Source organism: Echiichthys vipera (assembly GCF_963691815.1).
Source record: "Echiichthys vipera genome assembly, chromosome: 11".
NCBI lineage: Eukaryota > Metazoa > Chordata > Actinopteri > Perciformes > Trachinidae > Echiichthys > Echiichthys vipera.
This window is the reverse complement of record NC_139836.1, coordinates 20072800-20100483: the sequence shown is the minus strand read 5'-3', so window position 1 is coordinate 20100483 and position 27684 is coordinate 20072800. Positions and strand designations below refer to the sequence as shown.

General features: G+C 40.1%; 1 protein-coding gene across 1 annotated transcript; it reads right to left on the bottom strand.

Annotated features, from left to right (window-relative positions):
- Positions 1–29: 29 nt before the first annotated feature.
- Positions 30–27561, bottom strand: col17a1b (collagen, type XVII, alpha 1b). Its single transcript, XM_083923000.1, is given in 57 exon segments — positions 30–956; positions 1052–1135; positions 1221–1301; positions 1437–1601; positions 2235–2465; positions 2553–2693; positions 3718–3909; positions 3991–4101; positions 4200–4334; positions 4430–4540; positions 4629–4748; positions 4837–4953; positions 5946–5984; positions 6097–6180; positions 6294–6353; positions 6505–6531; positions 6632–6691; positions 6777–6836; positions 6975–7025; positions 7158–7238; positions 8973–9065; positions 9167–9202; positions 9307–9387; positions 9482–9517; positions 9634–9669; positions 10092–10118; positions 10227–10298; positions 10475–10499; positions 10502–10510; positions 11318–11370; positions 11464–11499; positions 11583–11618; positions 11712–11765; positions 11888–11923; positions 13146–13190; positions 13305–13409; positions 13507–13569; positions 13678–13704; positions 13844–13861; positions 13975–14025; positions 14182–14742; positions 16510–16653; positions 16759–16803; positions 16895–16987; positions 17598–17756; positions 17863–17949; positions 18066–18149; positions 18470–18979; positions 19317–19463; positions 20912–20962; positions 21110–21145; positions 21261–21317; positions 21409–21744; positions 23143–23250; positions 23390–23440; positions 25733–25796; positions 27161–27561. Coding segments are annotated over 56 exon segments (5472 nt in total). The 5' UTR covers positions 25788–25796; positions 27161–27561; the 3' UTR covers positions 30–897.
- Positions 27562–27684: the final 123 nt, after the last annotated feature.

Here is a 27684-nt window from a genome sequence, read left to right as displayed (position 1 = left end):
GTCAATAAGTTCAATCAAGTAAAACATAATCTGGGAACATTTTTATAATTTAATATTTCCAACACTTAAAGGTATAAAGAAAATATATCAATTTCAGTGCGCTCTTATACAAATATGTACATCCAATCAGTCATTTCCTTTTTTTCCAACCATGCAACAAAGTCATTTATTCATTATTTTACCAACAAACCTTTCAAGTGAATCATCAATCCTACAGCAACATTTACTGTCATCAAAGTCCCATTCCCTGCTGCACGAACGACCCTCCACTCGTCCGTGCTCCACTCTGACTGTAATGATGCACTGCTTTATATATTTTTTTAAAATGTAAATTATTTGGTAATCTGATGGGGTGAACACGTAACTTCCAGGGGTCTTAAAGGCCGGAGGTTGGCTTGATTTATGTGGACAATCTGACAATATCGTATTATTTTATGAAACACTGAAGGTTTACCTTGACACAACATTTAACACTCATATATTCCTCAATACAATATAGTCCTCAATCAACAATGAATACAAAAAAAAGTACACCAGACACTCAAATGATGCGAGCAGTGGGAAAAGCTAATTATTGCGTAAAAATAGATATTCTCTTAAACAAAGCTGACCCTGTAAAAAAAAATAATGCAAGCTTTTGACTAAGCAGAGTAAACATTATACACCCACGTGTCTGTGTGACAAAGACACTGACCAGCAGCTAAATCCATACCACTACTGAAGCGGTTTTAAAAGAGACGTATTGCATTTCTTGGCCGCTTTTATTTTTCTCAAATTGTCCTGTAACTTTTTGACAGATGGAAACAATAAGGAGCGTGTTTATTACTTGCATTGCTACAGTTGAACACCTAAAACTGAAGTAGAAAGAATTCTATCTAAAATGACACAGTAGTATGTTTAACCACCGCTGGCGTGACGGCGATGCTGCTGACGACGACCACCAACCACTTCATTGCCTGCAGTGGATTAGAAAACATGTAGAGATGAGTCACGTTTATGTGACACTTGACATTCTTCATGTGATTCATTTAAACATTTTGACGTAAGTTACCTGCATCCCTCTTCTGCACTCTGTGTGGAATTTGGACAGTGTATGAGCCCGGTAGTCCTGATAAACCTGGGCGCCCAGGATCACCTGTAAAACACACAAAACTCTCAGACTTGCTTGTCTCATTCACTGCACTAAATGCACAGTATTTCATCAGCTTTGTTTAATGTACCCTTCTCTCCTCTGGGTCCTGGGTGCCCTCTGTCACCCCTCGGTCCAGGGCCTCCTGGAGGGCCGGCGATGGTGCCGTAGGCTGTAGGAGCAGAAGCACAGATTCAGTCGTGATGAAGCAAGATTTTCCAACTGCACTTACATAAGTCTGGTTTTCCGTTGCTGTAATGTTTAACTCGAAACAATATGTGGAAAATCAGAACTCCTGTCTACTCACTTCTGAAGAACAGCATGAGGTCAGCTGTGACGTTGCCGTAGGCACCGATGACGCGGCTCTGACCAGGTGGTCCGACAGGGCCAGGCGGCCCAGGGGGGCCTTGAATCGCTCTTACATTCGCCCTCCAAGGACCCTCAACCAGATACTCCTGCAGCAGGCCTTGATCTAGAGGAGAGTTGTTGTATTAAAGTACTGAAGTCGCACTCATCAACTTATTCATCATTGTTAGTTCGAAGTGCTCAGACCCTTTACTTTAGTCTGACACTGAACGCAACAATGAGTGCTGTGAGCTACAACTTAAGCCCAGTTTTTAGCCGATATTTGTTACATTTTGGTAAAGCTGACATCATTGAAAATATGCCGAATTAGCTATTAGCAGATCCTGTTTGCATTGTACCCATGGATATACAGACTATTATGACTGGCTTCTTTTGATACTGAAAAGGACTTAAAAACGTGATGAGTCACAGGCGAGTTCAGGAACTGTAAGAAGCGTCTTTTTCTGCAATTTCACGTTTATTTACAACATTCTGAGATGTCAGAAAGTGCAACATCCCAATAAAAGAATTACGGGAACTGCAGTTAGAGCATATTTAGAGTAGTTCAGGAATTTCCACCAAATAGTAGATGAATAAATGTTATAGCAGAAAGTAAAAAAATCCATGAATATAAACGTTTTTCTTTGTTACACTATAAATAAAGGGATGGTGTTCTGGGAAGCCCTTAGTGTCAGACTTTGAAACATTAGATAACTACAAAATAAATCTCTACACTTGTGTACAACTGTGATCGACTCACTCTTGATGTAGTCTGTGACTTTTATAGCCACGCTGGGGTAGTCGATTGCCTCAGTGAGCTGGCTGACATCGATGTTTCTGTGCTGAGAGCCGTATCGTGAGTCACCCTGAGAGGAGCTCTGGCTCTGCACGTAGCTCTGCTGGATGTAACCCGTTTCTCCTCGATCTCCCTTCTGACCCCTCGGCCCTGGAGGCCCTGGAGGTCCAATGATGGAACGACGTACGCTGTCGCCTGAGAGATAAAGTTAATCCGTGACATCTGCACTCATCTGTACTCGCTATGTCTTTAATGTGTCTGTGTGGGATGTTAGGAGCTTACTGGTCAGATACTCCTGAATTTCAGTGCGGATGCTCTCCCGAGGGAAGTTTCCATTGTAGGAAATCGATCCGCTGTAACTGCCTGGTGGCCCCTGTGGACCTTGAGGACCAGGGGGGCCGGGAAGACCTCTGAAACCAGAACCTGAGAGAGATTCAAGTCAATGATTATTGTCATTCTCATTTGTAAAGGGCACAGAGTAAACAAATAAGACCGCCATCAAAATGACCACATAGTTGAATGAACACCTCTCTAATTGAAGCTACATACAGTTATGCTCTAATACTGGGCTGTTGTATTGTATTACATTAAAGAGGAACTCTTGTTTCTTCTTAGTGGTTCTGTACGGTTCTCTTCCCCACTGCAGCAACATAGAGGTGAACTTTAGGGTGTGTCAGTACACCCATCACGGGTCGGTGTGGTTAAAGGTGCACCAGAGCACACTTCCCATTTGCTTATATTTAAAAATGGATATCTAACTTTTGCAGCCACTGATGGGTTAAGAGAACGGGTGTATTTGCCAAAGAAGATGGTCGTGATGTATTATATTCTGCATTTGTGGTTGTTAATATTTTCGCCTGGAATTTTTGTATCAAACTAAGAGGAATATTAGTTTGTTTTTTATCAAATTAAAAGATTAATGTTATATTTTGTAGAAACAGTATTTAAGGCGATTTATACGACCCAATACAAACCATTGAAATTTTATATAAGGAAACAGGAAATAGCCTCAAACATCTCCCTGATGAAGGCAAGATGGCTGACAATGATTAGTGAATAAAGCATTGTGTACTGATGAAGAATAGTGCGACATGATTTCATTCTGATGGACTTGAAACTGGAAACTTGTTGGGTATTATAAGTGTTAACACAAGTGTAGCATGTATGGATTGAGGATGTTTTCCTCTTCTAAGTGCAATAAATGCTATGATTTAACTTCAGGGTGCTATAAATAATACTTCAATTTAACTTAATTTAAATCTATCCAGACGTCGGGTTGTAGAATCTGAATGGAATAAATCATTTAATTAAATTAATTAAATTAAATGTTTTTTCTTTGTTGTAAGATGTTACCATTACTTTACCTTGATATGTGAGATACAGTATAAGTACTGCAGACATCAGTTTATATAGATTACATCATGTTCATCCTCTGTGTCAGACTCACTCTGCAGATAACGCTGAATGTCCTCCATGCTGTAGCCGCGACCTCCCGATCCCCCGTACACAGTGGCAGTTGAGACTCCTGCCGGCCCCTGAGGCCCAGGAGGGCCAGGTTGCCCTGGGACACCCGGAGGACCAGGAGGACCAGCAGAGCGGTCTTGTACGGCAGAGGAAATCCACGAGCGGAAGCCTGTATCTGAGTAGATGACGGCACATCAGTGATTAACTTGTCACCGTTCAACAACAAGATGGTGTCTGTCAAAACACAAGGACCTACCTCTCATCAGTGCAGAGTAGTCAATCGTAGCCGTAGTGTAGCCAGAACCCCCTGCACCAGAAGGCCCAGCAGGACCGGGCGGCCCGGGCGGACCTCTAGCAATCCCTCTGTCTGAAAATGATGATAAAAGCAATTTGATCGACTGAATCTGATTAAGACCAGGCATCACTTTCAGGGCAAGGTTTTGTGTTAATGCGACCTGTGCTTACCATTCATGATTTTGAAGACATATAAGGCTATCTCCTCAACACCGTAATTGCCTGAGAGTCCTCCTGATGTCCCTGGTTGTCCTGGTGGTCCTTGTGGCCCTGGTGGTCCCGACAGATATCTCCTCACATCGTCTCCTGGGCAGATCACAGCAGGGAGACATAGTTTAGCCTGAAGCTTACTCTGAAAATACGATACCATTTTACTCAACCAGAATATGTATCATACTTACTCTGAAGCATGGCGATGAGAGCGCTGACCGTCAAGGATCCAGAACTGTGTCCAGGTGGACCAGGTGGTCCTGGAGGACCCTGAACACCAATGCTGAAGCCTGAGCCCGAACCTGAAATTTGCACATCACAGCTAAATACGTACACAGTCCACACACTCTAATTTAGTAACACACAGTCTGGGGAGAAGCACACGCTTACGTTGCAGGTATGCAATGACACGAGTGGAGATGTCTTCCATAGAGCCTGAGAAGGTTCCAGGGAGTCCCGGAGGCCCGGGTGGACCTGGAGGTCCAGGGATGGCAGACTGTCTGCTTCTACCTGCATGGAACAAATAAAACATGTTCACACTCTGTTCTGAGCCCCTGACAGCCTGTGATATGTGATCTTGCTTTAGAGAAGCTCTTACTTATATATTCAGTGATGTACTGCCGCATCTCAGTAGAAGAAGCGAAGGAACCTGGCTGGCCGGGAGGACCAGGAGGACCTGCAGGGCCAGGAGGACCTGAGGTGACTGAGATGGAGCCTGAGGAAAAATCATAAGAAGGTATGAATTTTTAAAGCCACTATTTGTTTCCTGGGTCCAGAACTTTGAATCTGCCTACTCCATTGAGCTGACTGAATCGTTCGGCATCGTGACATGAAGCTGCAGTTTCTCGATTGAAAAAGCAATCAATCCAATGAGCACCACGGGGTTAACAATTAGCCAATCAATGCCAGGGACGTGACTAAAGCCATTGTCAAGCTGTGTTTACATACATACACAGCATTTGCCTGGCATTGTAGTTCGTTTTTACTGTGCTCTGCTCCACTGAAGGGAAACTTTCCCAATCCTCAACCAGCCCTATATCATTACAACGTGGGCAGTACATACAGGTGGCTGGGACCCGTTGGCGTTTGAGCAGGAAACTCTTGCTGCTTACAACATGGAGCGACACACAATTCATACTGCAATGACACAAAACTGCTGGAAAATCCCTTTAAAACCAGGGTGAAACCAATATGTTGGAATGGCTACGCATCACTGTCGACTTAAAGATACGTTAGATTCAGGCCGATACTTTGGTCTCTGGTGATTGGTTCGGGAAAATCGTATTCCCATGGAAATCAGTTAGAGTGAAGTTAGACTGAAGATGGAAAAGGATACCAGTTTAATTATTAATTTAAAAAAAGTTGCTGCTGTTCTTATTTTGTTTGTGTAAACAACAAGTGCATAATTCTGCTAATTTAATTTGTGGTCTGCAATATAAACTTGCTGTGTATCAGTATGGTTTGAACATTTTCAGCACATTTTAACGAGCCCTGAGTCTGTGATACAGTATTGATTCACTGAATATTGCGATAATACTGATAACCGTGATAATTTTTTGTCAGTATAATTGTGAAATTTTCATCCCGTTTTTTATCTCTGGTCACAACCTGAAGATTCTGTCTGATATCAGGCCAAAAAATGTGCCCTTTTACAGGATAAAAACATGTCTGCGAATTATTGTCAAGTTGAACTATGATTTTCTCTACCTCTTGAAGAGCCAGCAATTCCAGGAGATCCTGTGTCCCCTAAAAAATGATAAACGACAACGAATGCATTATCATCATGTGATGCTCACAGGCCGAGACATTATTGACTCTGAAATACTGACAGTATTCACAGATTTCCATGAATTGGTACCTTTAAATCCCTGTGGTCCGGGAAGTCCAGGAGGTCCCGGTGGACCGGGTGGTCCAGGGATGTGTCCTCCACTATAAGTCGACACTGTAAGGAAGACATTTACATACAGTAAATCTCACGTGTGCATTAAGACCTTTAAGTGTGGCTCTTGAATATAGTTCTATATGATTTTGTGTGATTTGAGTTTGGGTGTTGACCTCTCTCAGAGCTTCCTGGTCTCCCTGGGGTGCCCGCCACACCTTGCAGTCCTTGTTCACCTGACACACACATAATGATGGTGCCACAGTTATTAATTACAAATTAAAGATTTGTTCACAGCGAGGCTCAAACCTGTCTGTATTGTGACGTAACAGGCACAAATGCTTGGTGAAAAATACACGAGTGATACACACTAAGAAAGGCAGTTACCTTGGTATCCTCTTGGTCCCTGAGAACCTAAAATAATGACAGAGATGTTACAATAAAGTATTACGCAAAGAGGGGAAGTTTCTTTAAATGATGCAAGCGGTACGAGCTCTTCACAAAATCTGATCACCTGCTGATCCTTGAGGCCCAGGAGGCCCAGGTGGTCCTGGTGGTCCGGTATAATACGTTCCTGTAAGAAGAGCAGTGTTGAAATGTTTTCTACTTATGTTTCAAAAACATCAGCAAAGAGCACACATTCAGATTTAGGATCATACCAGAGCTGGATGCGAAGCCTGACTCTCCTCTGTCTCCTTTAGGTCCTGGTCTTCCATAACCTAAAAACAAAAAGAGATCATTATAGTTATAGTTATTGATATAAAGAATGGATGAGCTTCACATGATACAAAACACACTGTATGATTTAGTCGCCTCAGAGTCCGTATCTGAAATGGTGGATTTAATTAAATACTTGCCTGGCTGACCAGGAGGCCCAGGTGGTCCTGGAGGTCCTTGCCTTGAATCTCCTGATGAGGACATTTAAAGAACATCACTACAACGCTGCAGTCATTATCAGATGGTGTCAAGCAAATCCTACAAAATGATATAATATGATGTCTTTGATTCTGCTGGAACAGAGCGTTGTGTGTTTTATTCACCTGGACGTCCGGGTTGACCCTGTGGGCCGGGTGGGCCAGGTGGGCCGGAATGTCCTCCACCTCCGTTGGCACTAAACTGCCCTAAAGCAGAAACAAAAACGCATAATTTTGAGTAATGATCAGTATTCTGGTCTGAAGAGAGGAACAAACCAGGCTAAAAGTGTAATGTAATTAAATAGTGCAATTACAGGAAAATGCTAAACGCTAACATGCGAGGAACAGTAGAACAAGTAGGGAAGAGTGTAAAATCAATAAAAGGATATGGTACTGTTTATTAATTTCTAGCATTAGCTATCATAAGCTAACAGTGGCAGACTGCACTAAATACTTTTATTTAAGTACTGTACTACATTTGAAGTACTTTACTTGAGTACTTGGTGCATTTTTTTCTTGGACGACTTTAGCCACTTAACAAATTCAAAAATTTGACTTTACAAATTAAATGTTTATTCATGCATTCATCTTCAACCGCTTGTCCCTGTCAGGGTCGTGGGGGGGCTGGAGCCGGGGTACACCCTGGACAGGACGCGAATCTATCGCAGGGCACATAGAAACGAACAGAGACAGACAACCATTCACACCTACGGGCAATTTAGAGTCATCAATTAACCTAACACGTTCATGTCTTTGGACTGTGGGAGGAGACCGGAGAACCCGGAGAAAACCCACGCAGACATGGGGAGAACATGCAAACTCCACACAGAAGGGCCCCAGCCGAAACCCTAACCCTAACCCTCTCGCTTTAAGGCAACAGTGCTAACCACCACACCACCGTGTAACATATAAAGTGTTTATAAAATATGATTTTTTGATATACATGAAACAACTTTATACAGGTAGAGTTGTTAGAGCCTAGAGTTTTGTTCAAAGATAGTAGTGGCGCCTACAGAAGGTGAAATGTTTGCAAAAAGGGTAAAGAAGCAAACGCCTTAACATAATGAGGTGCAGCTGAAAGACGCCATGGAGCAGTGGTGCTTAACAACAGCAACAGTAACAACGAAAAAGAAAAGAAAGGACTTTTAGAGACAAGAATCTAATTTGAGTTATTTGCTTTCACTTGTAAGGGCCTGTTTCATTTATGTATTTGAGTTTTATTTATTTTTTTACAACATCAGGATCTACAAATGTGATACCTACGTGTTTGGTAAGTGACTAATTAAATAAAAAAGTCACGCCAAGAGCTGAAATGATTAGTCTATTGTTCAATGAGTCAAGCTGGCAACCATTTTAATAGTCATTTAAATCATTATTCATGCAAAAATGCCAAAACAATTTACGGTTCCAGCAAATGTGAGACTTTGATGCTTTCCTGTAAATGATTTACTTCTAATTATTTTGAGATTTGGACTGTTGATTGGACAAAACAAGTAATGTGAAGGTCTCACTTTGGGCTCTGGGTTACTGTGATTGTGAGGACGCAGTCCTATAAAACCAACCAACTAAAGCAGTAAAATGTTGCTAACACATCAATACATTGTAATGATATTATATAATATATGATAATACAACAACCACAGTGGCAATTTGTCTGCATGATTACTTCTACTTTGAATACTTTAAGTACTGATTATACTCCTGTACTGGTCATACCAAACCAAGTAAGGATGTAGCATCCAAACATCTAAGTGTACTGAACTGAATTTTATTTCTTATGAATTCAACTGTTAATTTGTAACAACAAAATGTTTCTCTCAAAAGTGACCCAGTCTTTTCTGTATGTCTATTATCCAGATCATGTCCCACCACGGATGCGGCAGGTTACAGCGTGTCTCACCTGCATGCGTTACAGAAAGCCATCAAAAGAAAAGTGCTCACTTGAACTCGAACTTGAGGTTAGACTTTCAGACGTTCTCACTGTTATTCCCTGTTCTCCTTGCTCTCCCTTGTATCCCCTGTCCCCTTTAGCACCTGTGAAAACAAACAAAATGCATCCATGAGACTCTGATGACTGCATATGTGAGGTAAAAACAATTCCTTTGGGAGCAAAAATAAAAAGCCCAGTGACCTACCAGGTTGGCCAGGCAGACCAGCAGGGCCAATGGGACCTGAGGAGACAAATCGAGAAATATAAGTAGGGTTACTACTGATATGATGATTTTATACTTCTGACATCATCTGACTACTTTCTGGACTGTCAAGAGGGTCAGACCTGATAATCCTGGAAGTCCTGCAGGGCCGGGAGGACCAGCAGGCCCAGGTGGTCCTGGGATGCCGACAGAAGTGGCGCCAGCTGGAAAGAAAACAAAAGTGATGGTCAGATATCCTCAAACTATAATCTAATCCATACCATGTTAAAATACAAGTTGTATAATCTGTTACACTACCTGCATTGATGATTCTTCCTGGTGGACCAGTTTCACCTAAAACACACACAGACACATGCTACGTCAGATTAACAGTACCAAACGTGATATTTTGGAAACCATGCACCTCCTGCAGAAGGCCGGGAGAGGGCTGACGTTAACGTTAGCTGTACCTTTAGCGCCAGGTCGTCCTGGATTTCCTGCGATTCCTAAAAGCAAGACACAAGTACATTTTTAGAGTTCAGTACCTTAAAAGCAAACAGAATGATAAAATTCTACATGACTGATATATTTCATAAAATATAATGCCAGCAAGAGTGTTGTTATGATCTGTAGAACCAATAAGGTCCAAAATACACGCATGTCCAGAGTTAACTCATTTTTAATTGTCTGATAATTATTTTTTAGAGTCTGTAATAACGTTAAATATTTGCATTTTATGATGACAGATGATATCTATGGGCAAACACATGATGTACGCACAAGAAAATATTCTCCTACGCAACTGCGACGCAACTGTAAATGCGTGTGCAGATGTATTGTGCTTGTGTATGCGATTTATTCTTTGTCTGTAATAAAGTATTGATTCATTGACTGAGTGGTTGTGTGTTTTATAATAGTAGAGGCCTACCTGGTGGTCCTTGAAGCCCAGGTGCTCCTATAAAGGGGAGATTTCATGAATTTATCTGATCTTATCACCCACTAATGAGGATGTTAATATAGCTGAAGGTTCAGTTTAATAAGAGTGACATCAGGCTCAGTTCACCTGGAAGTGCAGCATCTCCAGGAGGCCCAGCAGGACCTCTAATTCCAGGGGGACCAGCAGATCCTTGGTCACCTGAGGGTCACAAATAAAAATATAATTAATGATGAGCCAAGCATGTGTCAGGAAAACTAAATATTCAGCTTGATAGTCTTGTGTTGTATAATCTCCAATGTTACGTCCTTGTACATATCTTTAATATAATAATAATTATAATTATAATAGCAATGCTATTTTAAAGACTCGTTTACCTCTTGATCCTTTCAATCCATCAACTCCAGCCAACCCTGATGACACAAAAGAAAAAGAAAATATTACATTAAATGTCAATCGTAAGCCAATCTAAAAACAAACTTTTGTTGTATTTTCAGTGCCTGTTATTCCTTTAATGAACAGTAAAAGCGGCTTTATGAGCATATTTCTCACTGCTACCCCCTGGTGGAGGATGTTTTTTAATGCTCTTGTTAATGCCTCACTGAAATCAGCTGAAATTATTACTTTTACATCACCATAACAACTTCATAAAAAGGATAAACATAAATGTGCTATAAAGTTTATCTAACTTCAGTTCTAAATAGTTAAAAAATAGCTAATGTATAGAATACAATAAAAGCCATAATAAGATTGATTATACACAATTTGAATGTGCGTTTTCATTTTCTTGGATGGGTGAAATATCTGTCATGATCCCGCTCATCAGCTCAATTCATCTCAGTCAAGTCACATTAAGGCAACAGTTCCACATTTTAAAAAGTTTCTAGGCAACCAGCAGAGACTCCAATCATAGTCATATCATATCAATCATAGATTTCCCCCTCAAACAGCAAATTATTTTGCGCAGATTAAACAAAGGTGATAGCATGTTAGTGCGCTTTAGAGTTGCCGGTGGGTGTATTCTGTTACTGTTGGACAGTCTTGGCTGTAGCTTCATATTCAATGGACAGACATGAACGTGGTATTGAGCTTCTCATCTAACTCTCTGCCAGAAAGCCAACAAGCATATTTCACAAAATGTCAAACAATTAGTTTTCGTTCAGAAGCACAATTAACTGGGAATGAATGAATGATTTGAGGCTGGACGTCCTGTGACTCACCCATTGTCCTCTCTCTCCAGCTTGCCCTTGCAGACCTGGTAAACCAGTATCACCTGAGGAGTGGGACATCAGGATTAGGAAACTATATATACTATATATAATTTGTCAATTTGAAAGTATAGTTTGATTCACAAAGCCCTACTGACCTTTCACACCTCTGGGACCTGAGTCTCCAGTTTCACCTAAAACAAACATTAATTAAACTACAGTTAGAAACATTAACTGACTCTATATGTCCCATAAAGACCTGATGAAGTGAACAAACCTTTAAGTCCCTGGAAACCAGCAAGCCCTCTGTCACCTGCAGAGTGAGAAGAGTCACTGTGGGTAACACGGTAAAATAAACTAACTTTGCATTTCAGTGTTTTTAGCAACTACAGTCCATGTGACCTACCTTTAGGCCCAGGTAGCCCAGTCTCGCCACGGAAACCCTGAGCACCTGGTTGACCTGTAACAGAACAGTTGGTGTAAAATGTCAGGGATTAAGTCGAGGCAACGGTATTTAAAATGGTAAATTTGAGATTGTAAACAAAGCTGGTGTTTTCTCAGTGATAACAGGGAGAAACGGACCTGGGGCTCCAGGAATTCCAGGAATTCCAGCTGCGCCTGGATCATAAATGAATAATTATTAGAAATGAAAAACACTGTTGAATAAGAGCATTAAGACATTGGAATTTAGATGTTTTTTTTAAAGTTTAATTATCCTAAAAGTTGCAGTGAAATCATGTTATTCCTTTGTTTTTTTATATTTAAGCGGCATTGATTAAATTGATTGATTATCTCATATGATGGACAACAGGAGAATTACAGCACCTAGAGGTCATTTAAGCAACTGTTGTAGATGAATGAGGAGCAATATAAGTATTTAATATCTATCATGATGTACCACTGGTTTCTTCTTAAAAAAAAGGAATATACGTATATTCTTCTTTATATATATATATATATATATATATATATATATATATATATATATATATATATATATATATTTATATGTATAACATAAATGGATAAATAATAACAATATCGATAACAATATATAATTAACTATAAATATTAAATGTATTCTTTAAAAAAGAAATATATATAATATAATTGGAGAAATAATAATATCAATAACAATATATATACATTTATATTGTTTCTCCATTTATGTTATGTGGACTTTATTTATTATAATATTATTAATAGTTTTAATATTGTTTTTTCATTAATTCGTATGTATATGTTAATACTATTATTATATTGGATATTTGTAAGTATTCACACATAATCTTTATTTATTATTTATTTATTTTATAAAATGTTAAAAACAAAACAAAAATCTGAAAATATAACTAAAGATGTGAAATATTTACATGAATGCATCAGAGAAGACAGGAGAGATATTTGTGTAAATTCTCAGTCCCAATAAAACAACACTTTGTCGGTGTTTTTTTTCTAAATTTGATGTTTGAGTGTTGCAGAATAATGAAGTTTAGAGAGTTCAAATTTGTATTAATAAGTACAACAGAACATATTTTTGCAAAGCATCGGTGCTCCTGAAGAGGTGAATTAATGCTGTTCGTAGTTTAAGTTCATATGTGTGCTTAAATGCCTGTGAAGTTCTGTTTAAAAGAAGTAGAAGCAACAGGAACTTCATTTGTTGCAGTTTTATTCTTAATGCCTTAGATTCACAAACTCACTCTCTGCTGCCACCTGGTGCTGTTTGTAGTTCATACACAATGAGACACGTCTTGTGTCAGCGAGTAAAACCAATGGTTGGACGTTAAAACACACACAGATGTGTTTGTGAGGGACCAGGAGTAACGTTTAATGATCTCACCTTTTTGTCCAGCCGGGCCGACAGACCCGTGATCCCCAGGAGCACCTGCATAAAACAAACACATGACATTCTGAGGAGACACACTCAAGATAAACTTGGTGTTGTAAGTATCATTAATACACACAAGAGTTGTGCCACTGCTAGGACTCTGAGCCATACCTCTGTCACCTTTCGTTCCAAAGCCTTGAGGTCCTGGTTCACCTCTGGGGCCAGGCTGGCCCTCGCGCCCCCTGCTGCCTGCGACCCCATCCACTCCATGATCACCTGATCAGACATTTGCCATATTAATGAAATGTCTCTCCGTCAATAAGCTGAGCAGCGTACTTGCATCATGTAGTTTGAACTGAAGCGTTCTCTGTACCTTGGTTTCCTTTCTGTCCTTTTGGACCCTCAGGGCCTGCATGTCCCATCGGACCCGGAGTACCTGAGGTCAAAGGTCAAAGTCATTAAAATGACATCACAGTGCCACGCAATAGACCTAAGAAAACATACTGGTAATGACTCAATAAAAATATTAGTCATCATTCCTCACCTGGAATTCCAGGGAAACCAGAATCTCCTGTGATAAGTCAAAAGTACATTTGGTCATGATGACAGTACACAGCAGCTGATAAACATATAGACATACAGCAGACCAACAGAGACACAAGGAAAAAATCTGAAAGAGATTTCTATAAGTAAGTTATTTTTTTCCTGACCTCTAGCTCCAGTGTCCCCTGAAAATAATGAAATAGAAACATAAATGAGCATGAGCACGTCTTGTGTTGATTAACTTCTGAAAAGGGCTATATGTTTAGATTTTATGAAATAAATAATATGAGAATTTTACCTTTAGGTCCAGGCAGTCCTCTCTCTCCCTGCACTGCCGATACTAGAAAAGCTGAGATAGAAAACAACAGTTCAAGTTCAAGTGTGTGTGTGTGTGTGTGTGTGTGTGTGTGTGTGTGTGTGTGTGTGTGTGTGTGTGTGTGTGTGTGTGTGTGTGTGTGTGTGTGTGTGTGTGTGTGTGTGTGTGTGTGTTCATGTAGTACAATACCTCTATATGACTGTGACTGCATTTCACTTCTTAACATCTGCTGGACCGTCAGCTGAAGAGCAGCAGCGTCTATGTATCCTCCGCTCACACCGGTCCCGTGTCCAGTGCCACCACTGAAGCTGGTACCACCAGCACCGCCACTGTAACTGGTACCAGTACGGCTGGAAGTGCCACTGGAGCTGGTACCAGCACCTCCAGCGCTGGCCCCAGAGGACCCACTTGCCCCACCAGCAGAACCACCTCCAGTGCCAACATCGATGCCATTTCTTCCAGTGGAGCCGCCAGCACCAGCTGCAATCCCGATTCGTGTTTTAGAGCTCGAGCCTCCACCTCCACCAGTGCCCACAATTAGTGTGTTGTCAGTGTGGGAGGAACCTCCACCTCCACCTGCACCTGCGGCTCCACCTGCAGCTCCAGCTGCAGCTCCAGCTCCAGCTCCACCTGCCCCATAGAGGTTGATGTCATTGGAAGTACCTGACAGCCGGCTGGTACGAGCACTGGCCACCGAGGATTCGGCCTCCAGCGTAGCCACTCGATTCTTCAGCTTTCTCACGTCCTCAGCTGAGAAAGGAACATCAACATGCAATGATAAGAAATGATTCTCAGTCTGTAATTTGATAAATAAATAAATTGCTGCAATTTGACAGTTGAATGAAATACTATTTACTAATCTCTATCTTATTTGATTGTGTTTAGCCTTATTTTATTGTAAATGTCATGATTATATGTTAATCATTAGCTTTTATGGAAAGAACCTAATAAGCATACATTGTGCAATAGAAATTTAGTATGTATTATTATTATTATTATTATTATTATTATTACAATAACTGTATTGCATTTGCAAACAAATGTATCATCATCAGGGAAGCCACTTTTCCAATGTTAATGACTGTACATGAATGCTCCATTCTGACTTTTCAATCAGCTGATTTTCCAGGCAGACTTTAGAAGGTATAACATAAATAATAAATATAACAATTCTATATTTTCTTTATTAAAAATAAATAAAAAATAACAACTATTCTCCTATAGAAACAGTAACAATGAAGATATAACAAAGCAAACATTGTCTGACTCATATTTGGATACAATGTATAATACATAGTAAATGATTCGATTCACAGACCAAATAATCCTCATTAATTAATGTGTAGGTTAATGTGTGGACAACAATTAGCTTGACGCTTGTAGTGTATCCTTATGGAGCCTCTCTTTGAAACGTCACCTGTTCTGCAGTTCAGTAGCTGCTAATCTTTTCCCATCACATACTGCCACAATATCATCAGCTAAAAATACAGAGGAGGGGTTTTCCAAGTCTGACAGCGTGGAATCCCCCTCAAATATGAGACAGGAAGTATGTTGGCAAGGAGCTAGTTAATTAGCTGTGGGCTACAACCTGGATGAATAAACCTTTAACCTACTACGGAGCGACATTGAACTGTCAGTTTCATTTTGTGTACTTTCTGACAATACTACAAAAATGATCCTGAAGACTGTAAATATACTGTAAGCGCTCTATAGGATCTACAGGATCAGAGAGGGCTGAAACACGCGATTATTTTCATTATTGATTAATCTGTCGATTATTATCTCAATTAATCGATGAGTTGGCCCACAAAATCTGAAAAATGTTGATTAGTGTTTCCCAAAGCCCAAGATGACGGACTTAAATGTCTTGTTTTGTAAACAACTCAAAAGATAATCATATACTGTCATTGTTGAGTAAAGAAACTAGAAAATATTCACATTTGAGAAGCTGGAATCACAGAGTTTTGATGATGAATTAATTATCAAAATAGTTGCTGATGCATTTAATAGCTGACGATAACTGTTGCAGCTCCAGTATCAGATAATCCGTCAGTAACTGCTCAACAAGTTGTGAAGTGCACACATTTACATGCAAGCTGCAAATGTTATTCTAGGTTCTCTTTCTTTCACATTTGTGTCAGGAAAAATCTACATCAACAGCTCTCCTGCTGCAGGAAAACAAAGTCTCTGAGGTCACCCAGCAACTATTTCTGGAGCTGCTCCACTGACAATGAATGCCAGACCTACTTTATGGCAATGGGACAGTACCCACGGATCAAATTTCCAGGGAGGAGATTACATTTACAGCCTCTCAGCTCTTAGCAGCACTGTGAAATAATGCTCACTAGCCTGTAAAAGCTGGAAACACACTTTTTATTGGTTCAAAAAAAGTCACTCCCAGGCGCCTCATAGCAGAGCAGCTCCAGAGAGTATCCCATGACTCCGAAAGGTTTTATCTTAGGGGAGATTATATTTGTTCCCTGTGAAATCTCATTACGTTGTATAAATCGGACTTACCGAGTGCAATGAGCCCAAACAGAAGTCCCAGAAGGAGCAGGGAGAGGAGGAGAAGACCCAGCAGCCATTTCCACCAGGAGCAACACGCGTCAGAGCAGCAGCAAAAGCCTCCGCCTCCGAAGATGCCGCTGTCCCTGTGAATCTCTGAAGACGGAGATTAAAGAGTCAAATCCTCACTTTCAAACACTAAAATATTCATAATTCATGTAAACATCAACATACGGGCGTAAAAAAAAGAATCAAAAATACCTGCATATGTAGCTTTGTCTTTCATTACAACTCCAGATGATCCATCTGATGAAGGAATAAATAAACATCACATATTTTTTTGTATAATCAAATTGTTGTTTTTGTTCCTAGAAACGTTTTTTTAACGACCACTCACAGTAGGAGTTGCCTGTCTCTGTCTTCAGCGGTGCCGTTTCACTGTAGCTTGAAATAAGCTTCTCTTTCATTATTGAATCTCCTGATAGCGACCCTGCAAAATTAGAAATACTTTTATTATATTCATTGTGTTTAACAAGCAGAACCGAAGAAAACACAGCTCTTTAAGAATGAGCCAACATACGATATCAAAATATAACAGATCAAACATATGATATGATTCATACACATAACAGAAAGGGCTTTGACTTATACCAACAAACACTAAAAATAAAAAGGAATGAAACATACATAAGTACGTGATTTAGCAAATATCTGACATTTAAATACAGAAGGAAGAAAGATAGAAGAAGATAAAAATAGCAAATATTCTAAATGATAAAGATGATAGTACATCAGCCCCTGCTCTTATAAATGATCTATGAAAACCAACCATAATACAAACTTTTAAAAGGTAAATTCAAATTCAGCTCATGCTGTTCTGGCTTGATGTTGAGATAGTTCAATCACAAACACAGCCTGAAAGTGGCCAGGGCTGCGTGGCAGGCTATCATTTAAAACACAATAGTTGGATAATGTATAATTATGCTTTAAACTCGCTGTGGTCTTGGGAAAATTGGGTCCAGAAAAAGTTGAGAAACTTTTTTTGGGTGAGAGAAAATTTAGCTTTTTTACCAGAAGGGGGCGGTAAGTAGCAGACTCACCTCCTCCTAGCTGCATGCTGCTGCCGCTGGTGAACTGCTTCCCGCTGTCTTTTGCCATAATGAGAATTTCTGCATCCCTCTTGGCTGAAACGTTCTCTTTGTCAGAGATCAGGAACTTATAGTCTTTCCTGTATGAATCGTCAGTTTGGGATCTAGTGGCTGACAACAACAACAACAACAACAACAACATCAACAAAAGAAATGCATAAGTTTAAGAATTGTTTTTAACTACTTTTATCTGATGATAAACCTGTTGTGTATTTACTTGTAGAGACTCCAGTGCTGACGACACCACCCCCACCACCACCACCACCACCACCACTACTTGACAAATTCTTCTGAACGCCATAACCTGTAAATATAACAGACACAGATAACCCCCCATGTTAAAGAAGGTTAGATTTTGTATTATTATGGAGTGCAAAGTATTTCATAGAGTCAAGATATTGAGGAAACATGCTGCCGTACCTCCTAGCTGAGCATTTATGTTGCCTCCACTGGTGGTGAGCACGCTGGGAGAGGTGGGAGCCAGATTATTCTGAAAGCCGTAAACTGTAAACAGAGATGAGGGTTTGAGTGGAATACATAAAATAACTTCTCTGAATATTCACAACACAAGCAAAAGAAGGAAAATAAGAAAACCAAACCATGGATATACAGAGAAAAATAAAAAGCAATTAAAATAAAACAACCAATAAAAAATCAATGTCACACAATGTCATTTATATATTTATTTGTTTATTCATGTCTAATTATGACCATAAACATTACATAATAAAGCTCTAGTAAGAACAGTGTGTCACATATACATCACTGACTACATTTCAAATAAAACCACATTTGACCTTTTCAAAGGGACTTTTTTTTCTCACCTGACAAGGACGAGGGAGAGGTGAGGCCGAGCGGTGACGTTCCTCCCGACATGTTGTTGTTGCCGGCCTGGTACGCATAGCTGCTGGTGCTGCCTGAAACCACCGTGGTGGTGATGGCGGGCAGCGTGGAGGTGGACCAGCTGAAAGTAGGATGTGTTGCGTCCAGCGTGTCGTACTGGAATGTTCTCACACTGGTGTCATACGTGGCCGATCTCACAGCGTTGTCAGACTGCCCTGATTTCGAACTGATGCCATATTGTCCTGATTTCAAACCAGTATCATACTGGCCTGTTTTTAGACCAGTATCATATCGACCTGAGTCCAGAGTGATATCATACTGGCCTGTTTTCAGACCTGTATCATATCGGCCTGAGTCCAGAGTGATATCATACTGGCCTGATTTAACACCAGTATCAAACTGCCCGGATGTCACACCGGTATCATACACGCCTGATGTATCAATGGTGTGGAACCCGCCCGATCTCACACCAGAGCTAAATGAAGTCGAACCTGTAGGAAAAAGGACAAAAATCAAGAAAGTGTAAAGTGTCTCTTACTTCCATGCATTAAATAATGAATTGACATTCCATCCTATAAAAAAGAGATACTGTAGATCATTTAAATCGTGCAGCAGATAAAAAGTCTGTCGGGATTCTGGAAATACTGTAACTGTTGTCAAACATCTGTGTTCGCAACTCATCTATCTTTTAGGAAACCAGCTGTCACTAAAATGTAATGTCCTCACATAGGAGGCACAAGGTCTTTTAAACCCCATATCTTTAGGAAGGAGACATGGTGTCTGTGCATGTGGAGTATGTGCATGTGTGTGACTGGTGTGGATATATACCCGACTGAGAGGCCACAGAGATGGTCTTAGTTTCCACGCTGGCCTTTTTTGGGACAGGCAGAGTGGTGGAGGCGCTGGAGGAGCGAGTGGGGCTTACGCTGCTGGAGCGTCCCTTAAGCAGCTTCTTCACGTCATCCAGCTCCGTCCCTGCAAGAGCACAGTCGCACAAACAATAATCACCAATTATAATACAACATTATCGCCGCACAGTTCAATTTAGTGCATGAATTAGAAAGTCAGTGTTGGAGTGTACGCTTAGGTTACCCAAGTACTTAGTAGAGTGCAGTAAAGTCTAATATAACATCTAAATATATTACAAAATAACACTCTAAAAATTATAAGGAATTTTACCTTAATATTTATGTTGGTGATAATACTGTCCTTTTTACTTGAGGAAAGCATGGGAAATAGGGTGGGGGGGGGGGGGGGGGGGACATGCAGCAAAGGGCCGCTTGTCGGAGCCAGCCTCTTTACATGAGTCGGCTGCTCTAACCACTGTGCCACGGGCCGCCCTGACTCATTTATCTTTTCTTTTTTTATAAAGGAGCAAAAGAAATTTAAAAGTAACAGTCATGCATTCAAAGTACGCTAAAGGCTACATGAATCTAGACATAGATATTTCCAGATTTTACCATTTAAGCTGCATTTGAAACATCCACCATCCCAAATGTTAGTTTTTATCAAGAGTGCTATATTTGATTTTTGGATTATTATCACTGATGCATTGGCCGACTATTAATATTATAGCTTGTGGAGGTGGGGCTCATTTTTAATGACTTTATATATCCTACTGCCTAATACTCTAAGAGCTAATCATGTGTTTTGTGTGTAAAATCTTGATCTTCAAAGTCTGCCAAATAAATGTAGTAGAGTAAAATGGAATAAGGCTAAAAGTACCTCAAAAATTGTACAGTACTAATTCAATTATATGCTGTTAAATTGCTATTTCTACTAAAGCAAAAGTACTTAATACTTCTTCCAGCACTGTAGGAAATGTAATACAGCAATCTGAGACTCAGCTGAGGTAGGGTTAGTGTGGCACAGAATGACTAACTGCTGTAAAAATGTGGATTAAATAATAGCAGCTATGCACTTTAGTCAGCAGGGGGAGCGATCTGAGTCTGTAAAACTCTGACTCTCCACTGTTTTGCGTCTAACGGGTGGTTCTGCAAACAGTGACTCATGTGTGCCACCGCAAATCTGCTCCTTTTACTTCTTCTCCACATAAACACAATGCAAACAAACAAACCCATGATCCTCATCGTTTAAATCTCGGGGCTTTTTTTCTGTGCTGATGTACCGTACACCCTTTGTTTGTAGGGTACTGCACATGTGTTACTAATTGAGATTTCATGGACATAAACATTCATGTGAGAGGTGGAAGAGCAGGAATGTCCTATGCTGAGCCAAAGCATTTGACAGTAACACAATTCAAAAAACAGACTGCTCTAAGGTGACCCTACAGTAAAAAAAATATATATTTCACTATCCACGTGGTTCTTTCAATGAACACACTTGAATAAAGATGCTTTGTTGCTTTATGAGGAATTGCATAACCAGCAGCAAATGGATCAATGTGTCTCAAGTGGTCTTACATCTGCCGGCGGTGGGAGAGGCACTTTGTAATCTGGCTCTGATCTCGCTCTCTGGAAAAAGAAAATTCACACACACACACACACACACACAATGGACAAAGGAATTCTGATTCAATAAAAAAAGAAAGCCAAGACAATTCAGAGTCAGATGGCACAGAAATAATAAAGGGAAGAGGGAAAAAAACTATTGTTAAATACCTCTGCTTTCGCTCCTCCCTCTTGTGGTGTTGGAGCCTGGGAGGAAAACAGACATAAACACAAACACACAGACATATCATGAGGATAAAGCTGGAAAAATACTGTGCAATCATAAAGTATATAATCCCATATAACTGTCGTTCTCACTTACAATAGATTCCATAATCTTTGCGTGCAAACTCTGGAGAGGAATTGGCACTGGAACTTCCTAAAACATAAAATATATATTAAGGGTTTCCTTCAGTTTTCAAGCTCCTGTTTCACACTGATGCCAACTTGTTTTCTTAACAGGATCTCACCGTCATAACCTCCTGAGCGGCTGGATATGTTCTTCCTCTCCCGGAAACCTGGCGACAGGCCTCCTGATGAGCCAGCGGCCTGCGTTCTCCTGGCACCACCCGAGGAGCTGGACCTGACCTTTGACACCGAGCTTACGAGATAACTGCCGCCGCCTCTGCCTCCTCCTCCTCCTCCTCCTCCTCCTCCTCCCCCTCCTCCTAATCCACCACCTCCTCCGCTTCCAAACCCATCTCCGTCTACGAAGAGCAACCCTCCATCACCTCCTCCTGAGGAGTCTCCTCCTAGGTAAACTCCTGAGGAGGAGCTGTAGCTGCCGCTGTTCACTCCTACAGAGGCTGGAGGGACGATGCATGCAAGTTAGTATTGATTTCCTGTCAATGGATCTCCACACAAACATGAATATGCCTGAGTCTAGTGAGCTAGAAGTACTCACTTTTAATTGGTATGAGTATTTCCATTTCATGCTACTTTATACTTCCACTAAATTTTAGAGGGAAATATCAAGGCTTTTATCCCGCTGCATTTATCTAACAGCTGATGAAAGTATGATGCATTTTGCATTGAACTAACCAACAACATACAAAGTAGTTAACATTAGAGGCTCGTTATTTGAAAGTTTGCAGAGAAAATTCAATAAAGGAACAATATCAATGACACTGATCTATTAAAACTCAAGTAAATGTTGATTTCTTATTGGAAACTTTACTCTCCATGTAGGTTTAAATGTTCGCTTAGCTGCAGACACATTTTAACATTGCATGTTCTGCTGACCTGGTGTGCACTGACTATATGACTATCTAGATAATGTTATTATTTAGAGTACCAATACAATATTGTGTATTATTTTCCTTATAATTAAAGATAAACTACGCAGCTCTTCACAGGAATCTTCACATGTATTTCCAGTTTCAGTTCCTCTCTAGGAAAGTAGGAAGCTCCGGGCAGTGGTGGAGAAGGTATTCAGACTCTTTACTTTAGTAAAAGTACTAATACCACACTGTGAAAATACTCCATAATCGAAAACATAGACTAAAAGTATCAAAATTGAAAGTTACCAATGCAGAAAAACGCCGTTGTGACTGTTATTATTATTACTACGTGTCAATGTGTCAGCAGCATTTCATTTTATTATAGTTGGCTTAGGTGGAGCTATGTTTTTTAACAATTAGACAGGACTGGAGCTAATGAATATTTTTACTATGATTTTTCCAATGAATCGACTGATTGATGGGTTTATAAAACTTCTGACACCTTCACAATGTTTGTTTTGTCCAACTATTAGACAAACTACGTAATACTAATAATAATAATTAGAAGGAATTACAAATCCTCCAATTTGACAAGCTGGAACCATTAAATGTTTTCCATTTTTGCGGGAAAACAGATTTAACTGATCAACAAAAAAGTCTTTCAATTAATGTCCTGTAAATGGACTAATGGATCAAGAAACAAATTGTGTCAGCTCTAATTGTGTACAGGTATACTGTTGGGTGGTTCACGCTATAACAAAGCATCATATTCAATAAGCTCTTCATAAAGCTCAAATAAATGTCGCGGAGTAAAAAGTGCCAGAAAGTTCTTAAAAACTGCAAGTGATTTGAAACAAAATCAAAATGAGCACTTCTCTTTCTTCTCCTGGGGGTTACAAACACAACAGTCAGCATCTCAAAACTTGTCCGAGGAGGAACCCACAACTTCCCAATTTTGGAACATAAGTGGAAATTTGCTCTCACATGAAGAGAAATAAGTTCCACTGCTGTTCTGGGTTAAGACATTCTTCTCCAAGCCCAGCCCTCCAGCACTGCTGGACATATTCCTGTGATTTGATCCGCTGGTTCCCTCTAGCAACGTGAAGACACACAGCAAAACAAGAAGAAGCTGTTACTCATCGGGTACTTCCTTAAGAACCGCTTGGCTATAATTATTGTATTATGCGTTTAGTTTATAATTAAAACAAGCGTGGAAGAAAGAGACACTCACTTGGTGGTAGAGAAGACAGTCTGGTCGTGGAGGTTACAGTTTCTGTCACAACTGAGCGCGTGAAAAGAAAGAAAACGATTACTGTATATCCTGGGAGTTATCTATAGGCGTTGGCTGGAGTGTTGAGTGACTGGCATGTTGATTCTTAGGGTTCTATAGTTTAAATAATGTGACTTTTATTGATAGACGTGTTGACGGTTTTACCACCAGTGTAGCGCTGCAGTAAAAATGTCAGTATCACTTTCTAATACAGCGATTACATGCATAAACTCATGTCTCTACTAAAGGATAACAAATCATAAAAATGCTTAATATATGTGTAAGGCCATTAATAAAAACAGTGTTGAGGTTGCCAGGTTGGTGTTTATCCTCCTCCATTCAACCACTGACCTTCTTAAATCTCATAATTTTTTATTGACAAATGTTAACATTTACATGTAAGATTTATTGGATTAATATTGTCATCAGCACGAGAACCCTTATTAGACAGAACAGCCTCTTAATAATGAATTACTAACGTATAACTGCAAACTTCAGGGCTTATTAGAAAATGAGATGGTCATAGCCTTTTAATCAATTGACTATAAATGATTAACCAGCCAGAGATGTTTTCCACAAACCTGGCAACCTAAAAGTTGTTCTTATCAACGGTTTATAACTGATTAGTTAATGAATTAGTATTGCAAATAAACTGTAAATAAACATTTAAAAGCCATTAGTTACAACTTTATAAAAACGGTCACTTACTAGAAAGTGGTACCAACGTTTATGAATGCTGAGTGTAGTGTCAGATTTATTTGGACGGTGTAATAAATTGTTGTGAAATAACTCAGAAATCACAAGTTGCAGATGAGATGGAAACACGTATTTAAAAAAACAAAAACAAAACATCTGACATGTCAGTCTTTTCTGGGGGTGTCAACTTATTATTAATCTGACCAAAACTTCTTAGTACAAGAAACACTTTTCCCCTGAGCTTTCAGCCAGATCTCAAGGCCTTCATCTGCGGATAGACTTTACTCAGTTGTCATGGAGATCGCCCTGTTGTTATAATGAGATGTAAGTATAGAATAACAGCTTAACCACCTCTGTGAATGCTCCGGAAATTCCCAGCAAGTGCTTCTTTGTGTTCAGAATTCTTTTTTTATTTTCAAGGTCAATAATGAACCTAAACTTGGCTTTGTGTGCGTGCGTGCGTGCTGTGAACTTTAATCATGTTTATGTGTCTGTACCTTTAGTCTCATTTAGTAAACATTTAAAGGCAGTTAAACATGAAGCTAATTATTAAGAAAATGTGGGAAATTAATGAAATGAAATCAGTGTAAATCTTGTCCTGTTAAAAATGTAGTGGGTGCAGGTAATTAATTCTAATAACACCCTCCGTCCACTGGGAGGCCTCTTGTTCTGCAGCCCGTTGAGTTTTGATGGTTACAGATGAAGTGAATTCCATTTCGGTTTCATGCTGCCTCCTCGCTCCTGTCCTGTCCACCTCCTCCTCCTCCTCCTTCCTTTTAGGGACTTTTGTCTGTTTCAGAGCCAAGGTTGACTAAGGTGAACCAACCTCAAGCCAAATAAGTGCATAAAAATCATCTTGAAGCTCACTTGTTTCAGCTATTTATTTTTTTTTAAATGATCTTCCATCGTTGTCTCCAAACATTAACTCTTCTTCTTCCTCATATTCTTTCACTCTTCTGTAAAACGCCTTGTGACTACTGGTTTGAAAAGTGTATAAACTTAACTAACCTTCTTTTAAAGTGACGTATAAAAAGAAGAGGACAACATGAGGACAACAGGATGGCTGATTATATGTTTGTCTCAGTTAGCGTCAAGCATATAATCAGGCGTTCCCTGGCCTCGCCATCCTCCCCCATGTCAAAAGTCATTAGGCCGATGAGGTGGCCTTTTACATTCAGTTATGACTAGGAGGATGATTTACTCAGCCTGAGAGCGAGGAACAGAAATGGAAACTGACACCAGTAAAGGCATGCCATGATGTTAGTGATAGTAAGACCCCCAAAAAAGAGAGACATCACCCAAGCATCACCCAAGAAAATAAGTTCACACATGTTTTTTAAATAGAATCACGTTAAACCAATCAGTCATTAAGCTTTCAAATGACAAATCCTATTTTTACATCCTTTGCCACAATGACGTCTGTGTTGTTTTGGGAAAAGAAACGTTTCCGTTGTGTTTGCGTGGCCAGAGGCGTTTGCGTGGCATATATTTCTAAAACTCTGAAAGTGTTTTTTTTTTTCTTTTGTGATTTGGGTGAACCAACCCTTTAACTTGAGTTATTACGTTTGACTCTTTTCAAAACTCTATGAATAAATTCAGAAATCTCACCCCTTTCTCCTGACAGGCCTCCTGAGAAGTCCATCTGTCTCGTTAACTCGTCCATCCCATTTATCTGGTGAGATGATGATAAAATGTTGACCGCTGTCATGCGTACACTGTGCCAACTGTCGTTAAGAGTTTGTTTACTCCTTGACTTGTGTCTGTGGTTTAAATGGCATTTTAGCAAACATCTGATGGGAAAAGTCAAAAGTTATGGAAGGAATGATTTGGGTTAAAGACCAGGCCACTTGTGTCTGATGTTTACTGCATTCATTTGAACTCTCATGCCACTTAATACAGAGAAATCCCCTCACATCAGTCTCACGATCAGACTTTAAAAACCACAATCTTCAATAGACACAGTTTTCCCTTGAATCCCTTGTTTTTTTGTGATCAAGAAAGAAATTCTGCAGCAGGCCTAAGACGGATAAGACATCACCTATACTGTATTTACATACAAATAACTGTCCATACATGCTTAAATGTCATGTGAATAGTAGACACCACAATAAAGGCCCCAGAAGCTATAACGCATCATCTATAGATTTCACTCAGACTTTCATTATTCACTTTGTGTCTTTGAAGACTAACAAAGGAACAAAAGAGACCATTGGATCACTGCACTGCTCTGCAAGATCATCCTCTCACCACACCCTGCCAGCCAGGGACATTTAACAACATGTGCTTCATTTACTGCACACCTTAATATCAACTTTAGACATTTAAAAAGCAGGAATACTCCAAAGGATGACAGTTTTTTCTTTTTCCTCATCGCCCGGGTCACTGAAACCACAATTTCAATCCTCCAAAGTGCAAAATGCAAAAGTTTTTCATTTTCCTCCAGCTCTGAGAACAATGAAATATAAGTGGAAGTCAATGAAACAAACATTGCTCATTACATCTACTACTTGATTTCATTAAACCTTGTAGAAAACTCATTATCATAGCCCTGTAAGTGATCTGAAAAGGCAGATGTCACATAAAGCTGGTGCCACAGCTAGGTCAGGAGCTGAAATATATTTAGAGGGATGCAAATAGCACAGCAAAAATACATGTAAAAGTATCCTGGGATCTCTAACAGACCCATTCTATAGATACCACCTGAAGAAATCTGACCCCAAACCTTCCTGCTTGGCTTCACAGACAGGCTAAGAAGTACTTGAAGTTTTTTGTTGTGGGAATACAGAGGATAGAGGAGCAATTCCATCCTACAAATCCAACAACTATAGAGCAAAAAAAAAACAGACAAACAAAAAAGAGCTCGACAGCCCATCACCAAACTCCCAGAGTGCAGTTAATTAGTGCAGAGATGCAGCAGCCAGGTGGGTAGAAACACCCGCACCACCCAGCATAAACTATTTAATATATATATATATATATATATAAAAGAAAGTCTCCAGTTTATTCCAGCCTACTTCATGTTGTTATAATCCGTACCTTCAGCCAGCTCGGAGAAAGAAACAATCAAATCCTTGCCCTCGAGATGGACCGACTGATCAAGTCCACCACTGGAGAGATAATGTGTTTATCTGAAGTTGACGCGTCGCGGTGGGATGTTCTTAAAGTCCTCAGTCCTTTTGTGCCTTTTTCCGCTCAACTTTCCCAAGGCAAGTCAAAACAGAGATTTGGGCAGCGGTCCCAGCCGCGCCCATCAGCGGTGGAGCTTGGCAGGCAGGTGTAGCAGACGGCACGAAGAGCTGGATTTAAACAAGATCGAGAGAAAAAAAAAACAGCGCCTGAGGGAACCAATTAACTTGTCAGACTCACCTCTGCTGAGACAGATAGTCGACTGTGAAAAAGAAAAGTGTTCAACTCCTCCCGCTTACGCTGCTGCTGCTGCTGCTGCTTTAGTCGCCACTTTTCCAAACTGGCAAAGTTTTTGTGAGGAGGTGGGAAAGAGGGAGGTGGGGTTTTTTTTCTTTCTTTTTATGGATTGCAGGCGTGCAAACCCTCTCAGGGGT